The sequence below is a fragment of the Sturnus vulgaris genome, chromosome 12 (assembly GCF_052056855.1).
Source record: "Sturnus vulgaris isolate bStuVul1 chromosome 12, bStuVul1.hap1, whole genome shotgun sequence".
In the NCBI taxonomy this organism is placed as follows: Eukaryota; Metazoa; Chordata; class Aves; order Passeriformes; family Sturnidae; genus Sturnus; species Sturnus vulgaris.
Window position 1 is genome coordinate 17372524 of NC_142254.1, and position 9057 is coordinate 17381580.

General features: G+C 44.8%; 1 protein-coding gene across 1 annotated transcript; it reads right to left on the bottom strand.

The window, feature by feature from the left end:
* Nucleotides 1-3101: 3101 nt before the first annotated feature.
* SDR42E1 (short chain dehydrogenase/reductase family 42E, member 1) lies at nucleotides 3102-6573 on the bottom strand. The gene is made up of 3 exons (XM_088172076.1): nucleotides 6478-6573; nucleotides 6140-6241; nucleotides 3102-4906 (listed from the first exon to the last, which is right to left on the bottom strand). Exons 2-3 carry the CDS (start codon nucleotides 6205-6207, stop codon nucleotides 3799-3801), a joined length of 1176 nt encoding a protein of 391 aa, XP_088028202.1. The 5' UTR covers nucleotides 6208-6241; nucleotides 6478-6573; the 3' UTR covers nucleotides 3102-3798.
* Between the last annotated feature and the right edge of the window lie 2484 nt (nucleotides 6574-9057).

Sequence of the window (9057 nt, forward strand, 5' to 3'; positions counted from 1 at the left end):
TGAGGTGTCTGCAGCCTAATTCTTCTAGAAGGTCATTAAATCAGCCAAAGAGTCTTTATCACCTTAGTGAGTATTGGTATGCATGAGTTCTGGAGTGCAAAAAATTACTACATTTAGGTGTTCTGTTGCCTTTTGTCACTGTTTTCCACTCCAACATATCTATATATTTCTCTGTTGAAAGCATTTTGTTAGTTCTGCAGTTCTTTAACCTCGGAGATGTGAGATGGTGTGAGCTGTGTACCAGCCATTATCTTTGAATTCTCCAAACCAGTTGGAAAAATCTGAATGTGGTGTGGAAGCTGAAGTGCAGTGGTTGGATTCTGCTACAGTCATATGTCAGCATTTTTAACTGCAGTCCAGCTAGTTGGCTTTGTTCCAGACTGAAATTCCCTTTCTATCATGAGAAACAGAAGTTAAATATAATAAAAATTAACCTTCTGAATCAGTTCAGAGACGAATTTATCTTCTGATCCATAACAGTATTTGTAAAAAGGCTTAGCTATTAGTTTTAAAAGAATTTAAATTAAATTAAAAGCAGTTTAATTCATTGCTAGTCTACATTTTTAGCTGTTACTCCAGCAAAACAGGGAATTGTGAGCTTGACTAAAGTAAAGCAGTAGTTCCCCCAACTCTTGTGTACTCCTGAATTGCAGTTTGATCCCCAGATTGTTTACATTATGTGTAAATTATCACCTTTCAGGGCCCTTTTCTCTGAAGAACACATAGTGAATTATTAAATATGCCACTATACTTTGGAAATTATGTGGAAATCAGTAATAAAGAGAAACAAAGGGATTTTGACTGGGCCCCTTAGGAGAAGGGCCTAGAAAAATCTGGTTTGATTAAGCATCTAAAATAAATATCTTTAAATACACATGAGAAGTAAAAGTTTTCAGGTATATCTGGCAAACTTGTACCTTGAGATGTGGTGTCTGAGGTTAAGCAGCTGACCAAGTATTCTTAAACTATTCACTTTAAACATCAGCATCATTCTTTATAGTGAGGCACCTATCAATTGTTCAGTAATTTTGAGGACTAGGAAAAATTGAATCTGAGCTTTATTTTCATTTTGCTCTTTCAATTTTTAGGTGTGTTTCTGATAATTCGGTTTCAGGAAAACAGGTAATAAATGAAAATTTGAAAAGAGACAACACTTGAATTAATTACCCTAATTTATGCCCAGCTATTCATGCACGAGGAGTAATGACAAAAAACCAGGGAAAATGAGAGAATTCTTATTGTAAGATATTTCAAATAGAGCAGCTGTGGCTATATAGGGATGAAATTTTCAAGCAATTTTAGAGTATCTCCTTAAGCCACAGATTGCCTGTTTTGTTTTTGGAAAGAATAAGTGTATCCTTCACCTCTGCTGTTGTCAACACTTCGTTTTTTTTAATAGATGGGTCTAATTGACGTGGAATTAATGAATCCCCAGTGCACTGGTGATGGCTCTGGGGTGTGTCCCCACATGAATCCCCTGTGCTGGAGCACACTCTTGGGCCATTAGGACAAAATAGTGCCTCCTGCTCTGTTATCACAGAGTTCTGTCCTTGACTCCAGGCAGATGAAAAGCTTCACGTGTTGAGCTCAGCTTCTGCAGGACTTCTGGTATTTGGGGTTTTGTTGGGCTGTTTTTGTCTGCTGCTGCTCCTGTACCTCAAAAGCTGTCCAGGGCCTGAAGCTCAGCTGCTATTGGCAGTGTGGATTTAGGATTCATGGCTTAAGGACCCTTCCATAGATGGTTTTCACAAGCCCCACCGTTGAGATAATTATAAATAGCAGTAGCTGAGTTTTGCTAAAAGATTACAAATAGCAGAGAAAATTCCTCTGGGGCACGGGAGTTCAGTTCCCTATGTTAAAAACAATTTTTTTACAAGACTTGGCATGAACTACTGATGCTGTTTCTGTGCAACAGGCTTGTGCAATTTCTTCTACATTTCGGTTTTGTCTTCTGCTGGCATTAGACTTTTTTAATCTACTTCTGATAACATTGTGTCAAAGCCAGAGAACTTAAAGGGGAAAAGAACAAAGTGGTTTCCACTTGAAAAAACAGAGCTGTTGGAAAGAGAGCATTGGCCCAGCGCTTCCATGAGGTCATGAATGTCTTTTTTCTGTTTTATTAAAAAGAAGATTTCTTCTTTCTGCAGATGATGTTGTATATTAATGACTCCTGGAAAGTTGCCCTTGTGCCATCAGTGCTCAGTTGGAGGCACATAAGCTCTTTATAAGAGTGCAACACTCCTGCTGCACAAACAGCTTAGTTGCTATTAGAGAGGGGGGAAAAAAGTGAGTTCTCTCTTGAGCTGTCCCTCAAGCTAAGTATTAAATTTAGTTTCTTTCATGGTGTACTTAGTGGCAGGGGAATGAGGGAGAAAAGTCAGATTTCAAGCATAAAACTACAAAAAGTTATCAGTAGTGTGGACTGTTTTTTTCTTTAGGTTAAACTTATCAGGAAGAGAACAGTCAAAAAATAATGCTGACTTCAGTCACCATAAGCTACAAAAATCTGCATCTTCTAAGCAGGGGTGGCCATGGATTTCTAGTTGGTTCCTCTTATTTAGGCCCTCTGTTTTCTGAGAATTCTTTAACAGTGCAATGGAGCTGCTCTGCTTCTTATTCATGACTTCCCCATTTCAGTTGCAGTGGAGTTCACAGAAGTATCTGAAAGTTACTATTAATTTAAGATCAGTTTAGCTTCAGCCATTAAAATGGAAAGACTAAAGTTTAAATTCTTGAAAGATTCCGCTTTTATCAAGAGGTACAGAAGCTTCAATGCTGATGAGTTAAGGGAAAACAACTTTGTGTTTAACATTTGAGGTGAAGTTTCTCAGATTCTGTATTAAACTGACAGAGGGAATTGCATGGGACAGCAGTGACCTGTACCTATAGTCTTATCTTCTGATCTTAAAATTCCACAAAAATTATGAGTTTTCCTTGTAGCAAGTATTTATCTTCCTATTACAAAGCTGGAATTCTATTCAGATGGTGTCAGGTGTTAAAGAAATATTATTAAAGGGCAAAAGCCTTTTATAAATAGTGGAATGTGAATGCAATCACTCACCAAATGTCTTTGATGAATTATTTGTTTAACCATTCAATAATGCTGGGAAAAATCATAGGTTTTATTTATGAATGCACTTCAGCTGGCTCATTCATTTTAAACAGGTATATTTTACTGTTAGAAAAATATACAAATCTGTGGTGCTTCAAGCACTTTGCTGTAATTTAGATTAAGCACAGTGCATTTTCCAGAAATGTCATTAGGTATCAGAGTTAACTCAGGAAAGCATACCAGAATGGATTCATGTAAAAACCCCATTTGTTTATTGTCTAGCAGTTTATCAGTTAATCTTGGTTAGGCATATATACATCCAAGCTGGGAAGCAGAAGTGGGGTTTGGAATATGAACAAAGCATAAGTTTATTCTCCTCTGGATCATGTAACATAAACTCTTTAGGAATAAAGGGCAGGGATCAGAAGTATAATCCCATCAGGGAGGAAGAGTCAGCCTAAGGACATTTGTTCCTTCTCTGTATTGTGCTGCTGTACCTGAGAATAAAATGCTGTTTGCAGTAATACTGAGCTTCATCTTGTTAGTGATCTGATCAATTTTACTTTGAAGAGAAAGTATATATAAAAAATTACACCTTTTTACTCAGCAGTTCCGTTCCTTGGGGATAAAGCTGTTATTTACCTCAATCCCAAAAATATGTATTTTTTTAATCTTTTATTACTTGTCTGTCAAAACCAAGAGTAAGCAGAGAACATAACTAAATTCTGTCTTCAGCATTTCATCTTTCAGAGTGAAAATGTCGCTGCAGATGGAAACCAGGAGACCAGCCCAGCAATCAGCACCAAAAGCAGTGCTCCATCCCTAACCAGCTGCATCGTGGTGTAATTCCTTGGCTTTGGTCCACATCCCTGGGATCTAAACCACTCCACCACTTCATCCAAGCTGTACTGCTGGGGCTCATAGCCCAGCTCCTTCCTGGCCTTCTCCATGCTGAAATAATGCGTGACACCAGTTTTGTAAACCTCCGTGCGAGTGAGGAGGGGCTGGAAGTTATAAACTCGCCCTACAAGAAAATGAATTATTTCAGTAAGGAATGCAAAGAAATAGACCAGGGAGAGGGGAAGGCGCCGGGTTGGGAACTTGTAACCCAAACCTTCCACTAGCGGTCGGAAAAATTCAAAGTTATTTACAGGCCTGCCATCGGAAATAAAATAGGCCTGGCCTGCAGCAATGTGCTGCTTGCTGGCTCTGAGGGCCTCGGAGGCAAGGACATGAGCCTGGACCAGGTTGTCCACGTGTACAAACTCCACCAGGCTCAGAGGGTCTCCGTACACAAATTTAAAGAGTCCCCTTTCAATGTAGCTGACTATTCTCGGGAGGTGTCTCTGCTCCCCAGGCCCATAGATCCCAGCTGGGCGGAGAGCACAGCTCCTCAGCACACCTCGGCCATTTCCCAGCTCAGCTCCGTTTGCCTCCAGCACCTTCATTTCTGCTAGAGATTTCGTGCGGGAGTAGTGATCAGGGTGAAGGTGCAGAGGTAGATAAGGCAGAGACTCGTCCCCATTTTCTATAATCTGGCCTCCAAATATCACATTGTAGGTACTTGTATAAACCAGGCTCGGCACTCCCCTGCTCTTGCAGGCCTGGATGACATTTTCTGTTCCTTTCACGTTAACATCTTCTATGAGTTTTCGGTTCAGCTGCTCCCTGCCAGACATGCCATAGGAAGCGATGTGGAATACGCAGATTACATCTCTGAGAGCCTCTTCCACTTCAGACAGACAACAGATATTCCCCTGCATGAACTTTATGCCCTCTGGCACGGTTTGAAGTGGCTTCACGACATCAAAGAGGATCACATCGACTCCCTTTTGATATATGGCACAACCTAAACTGAAACATGACAGAAACCATATGTTAGGATACAGCACCGTGGTGCATGAAACATCTCACCTGGGAGGGAGAGAAGACCATTAACTGTTTTCATGCTGATTATTTTTCTGATGGGAGTCTTTTAAATACTCAACCCCCTACTATAGGGAAGATTCAGCTGTGATAGTTTAGGTACTGATGTCTCACACTTGGAGAAAAAAAAAGAAAGAAGAGGCAGAACTGCTGTAAACAAAAATTCTGAAAAGAAATAACTGAAGTTCTGTCCCCTTCAGATCAGCAACTATTTCAGATGTGCAACTATTGCCAAGTATTTAAAAAAAAAAATTTTTACTTGTTTTAGCTTACTGCTTTTGTGTCATCCCAGTTCTGTCAAAACAACAGGCTGGTGGTCTTCGCCATTGTGTTTGAAATTTACGGAGGAGAGGAGTGGAAGAGATGCTTCTCAGCTGCTATGAATACTTTGCCACATGTCTACATCTCACTCCAAGTCACAGGTATTGACACAAAGTGTAACTCTATAATTCACCTTTCCTACATTTTTGAATGTTATTGTGCTTTAAGGGCATGAGAGTGGAGGGGAAAGCCAAGCAGAAGTAAGGTAGGCATCTCCTGAGATTTTATTGTCCTTCCCCTGACTAGAAGTTTACTTTATTTTCTGGTCCTGACTGTGATCTCTCTCCCCTTTGTGAGCAGGTATAGTCTAGAGCTCAAAATAGGATTCTTCTTTACATGGCCTGCAGAGCCACCTACAGCAAGGGAAAATTTATTTAACTGAAATGTGCACCTTATTAACAACTCTAATCCTAGACCATCACCGTTCATTAATATAATATATTCTTGAGGGTTCAGCTGGAATTGTTAATCTATACAGCTAAGCAGATGTGAAACTATTTGCAGGCTGAAAGAAAAATGTGTGTACAAGTGTAGGCTTGTCCTTCAGAGCAGGCTGACCACGGTGATCCTACCCCTGTACACAGGTGAGCACACAGGTAAATGTCAGCGAGGCAGCTGATCCTGACATCTGGAAACGGGATAACAGCCTCACTTACAGTCTCTGGAAATGAGTAACTGAGGTTGGCTAAAATTGAGACCCCGGGTGAACCAGAAGATGGGATCAACTGGACCAGGTGTGTCAGGCCCACAAGTTTCCCTTTTACAGATGGATTTTGCTGCCTCCTCAGCAGCAACCTCTTACATTTATTCCTGTATGCAATCACTATTTAATGCACTAACCGGAAGCCAAAATAACCTGCTCCTCCAGTAACGAGGACTCTTTCCTTGGCAGCGTTTCCTTCTTCCATCCTCTTTCCTTTCGCAGTGTGTGCTGGAACTGACCTACAAAACACACGGCAAGCACACACATGAACCATTCCTTGTCTGAGCAGCAGCGCCTTCCCATCCCGGCTCACCGAGCTCGGTCACGCTGCAGCGGCAGCCCCGGCTCGCAGGAGGCGACGCGGCAGCGAAGGGAAGCTGTTCCCGGAGCAGGGATCGCTGGAAGGGAAACTGTTCCCGGAGCAGGGATCGCTGTTCCCGGAGGAGCCGAGCCACCCCCGGGGTCCCCCCCGTACCTGCGGCCCTGCCCGGTCCTGCCGAATTCCCGGGGCGGTGCCGATCCCGATCCCGATGCCGGGAAATGGAGCCGGGCGGGGCGGGCACAGCCCGAGATGGCGGCGGGCCCGGTGGGGCCGGGCTGTCCGTGCCAGCCTCGCTGTCCGTGCCAGCCGTGCCGGGGTGGGTTTGTGTCCGGGACGGAGGTGCTGGTGCCTTCCCCTCGCAGCCTGGGGCGCTCTGGAGCCGGGGCTGGCGGCTCAAATCGGAGCCGTTCCCGTCCCCATGTTGGTACCGCACCCCTGGGTCGGGGCAGCCCCGGCATCGATCCAGGCTGGAGCAGCCGTGGGAGAAGAACTCGGGGTGTTGGTGGGTGGGAGCTGGACCTGAACCCCCCGTGCCCTGAACCCCCCGTGCCCTGGGCTGATCCCCCTGTGTGGGCAGCAGGGGAAGGGGGGCAATTCTGCCCCTCTGCCCCGCTCAGGTGAGACCCCACCTGCAGAGCTACCTGCGGCTGAGAGAACTCGGATTGTTCATCCTGGAAAAGAGAAGGCTCCAGGGTGACCTAACTGTGGTCTTCCAGTAGCTGAAGGGAGCTCAGGGGAAGGATGGGGCAAGACTATTTGCAATATATGTAGTGACAGGACAAGGGGGAATGGCTTCAGACTGAAAGAGTAGGGTTAGATCAGATATTAGGAAGAAATTGCTCCCTCTCAGGGTGGTGAGATTCTAGCAGAGGTTGCCCAGAGAAGCTGTGGCTGTCCCATCCCTGGCCTTGGAGTAACCTGGTCTGTGGAAGGTGTCCTTGCCCATGGCAGGGAGATGGAACTACATAATCCTCAAGGTCCCTTCCAACCCAAACATCCTGTGATTCCCTCAGGGGGATGCAAGTGTCATCCCAGGGTGGGAGGCTCTGCAGAGGTCTGGGACACTTAAGAGGGGCTGAGGAGCCCTTGACTCTGGGTAATTTGGGTGGACAGGGAGTTTCTGGACTTGCTGCTGAACATTTCTTCATGGGAAAGGTTGTCAGTCACTGGAATGGGCTGCCCAGGGAACTGCTGGAGTCACCAACCCTGGAGGTGTTCCCGAAATCACTGGGCATGGCAGTGCTGTGGTTTAGTTGACGAGGTGGTGTTGGGTCAATGGGTGGACTCGATGATCCTGGAGGTCTTTTCCAGCCTGAATGAATCTGTGATTCCCTGGAGCTGTGAAGATATCACAGATGCCTTCGAATGTCCCACCAAGTCTGGAAGAGCTGTGCCCTCCCAGCATTTCCCTGGATGAGAGTGGCTGTCCCACATCCTGCTGCGTTTGCCGTGAGCCTGAACCATGGAGCACACTCACAGGAGTCTGCTGTGCCCAGGCAGAGGTTGAGATGTTTTTGGCAGTGGGGAGGCACTGCACAGCACTGCTGGCTGCAGCAGAACTGCTCCCGAGTTCAGTGTCAGCAGTCCCAGCTGCCTGCGAGACAGAGCCGTGATAGCAAAACAATGAAGAATTACACCATCAGAGTCTGGCTTGTGGTGTATTCATTTTTCATTTCCAGAACTGAGCCACTTGGGGAATGCCAGAGAGTGGATTCAGTGTCAAAACTACTTAAAACCGCACAAGCTTCTGTTTTTCAAAACCTTGACAGAAGTAGACGCAGCAGGCTCTGTTGTGTTTTTGATGGATGTCCGTCAAGAATTAGAACTAAACAGATTCTAAGAATTCTGCAAGTACTAAAGATATTTTAAAAGCAATGATTTTTTGCTGGTGAACCTCTGGGTCTCCTAAGTAGAAATTTCAAGGTGGAGGTGGTGGTGTACCTGATTATACAGAGCTGCTGCACCCGTGGAGATGTGCAGAGTGTCAGGCATGGAGGGCATCCCTCAGTCATAGCTGACTTCCCTGTCTCCTGTCTGCATAGCAGGAGAGTGGGTTTGAAACAGCCCTGAGGCATCCCCTAAGATACCATCCATACATATAATCAATGATGTGTTCACATAGGTGTAAGAACTAGCTCACAAGCAGAAAAATCCCTTACCTATTCCTAAATGCTAAATAAAAGGATTCTGTATGGCTGCATATGCCTTCAGGATTTATGCACAGGCTTGGTGAAGGCTTTGAGAATATTTTCCCAAGTGTTTAGTCACCTGCAGAGTCCAAAAGGGTCCTGAACTTTCCCTGCAATCTGTGGACACAAAGGGGTTTTTTACCTTTGAGGTGTCTTACTGAGATTAGGGCACTTGGTGGCTCTCTTTTGATCAAAGAAATTGTGTTTGAATGGAATATTGAAGGATCACAGAATATCTGAGGCTGGAAGCGTATTGCCCTGTTGAACTCCTGCACAAAGCAGGTTCAGCCAGAGGGGTTCCATGGGTTTGTGTTGGCATTGAATATCCCCAAGGATGGAAACTCCATGTTCAGCCCCTTTCTCCTCATAACTCACAGAGCTTTGTGCTGTCTGAACAGTGACCTCGCCCTCTGTGCTGTGTGAGTAAATCCCTCTGTTTGAGTAGGCAGCTGTTAACCTCAGGATGATGTTTGTCCCCTGGACTTTGTCATGAATCTGTGCAGGAGAGTTTGCAGGACTGAGACCCCTCTCTGTACTTTCTGCT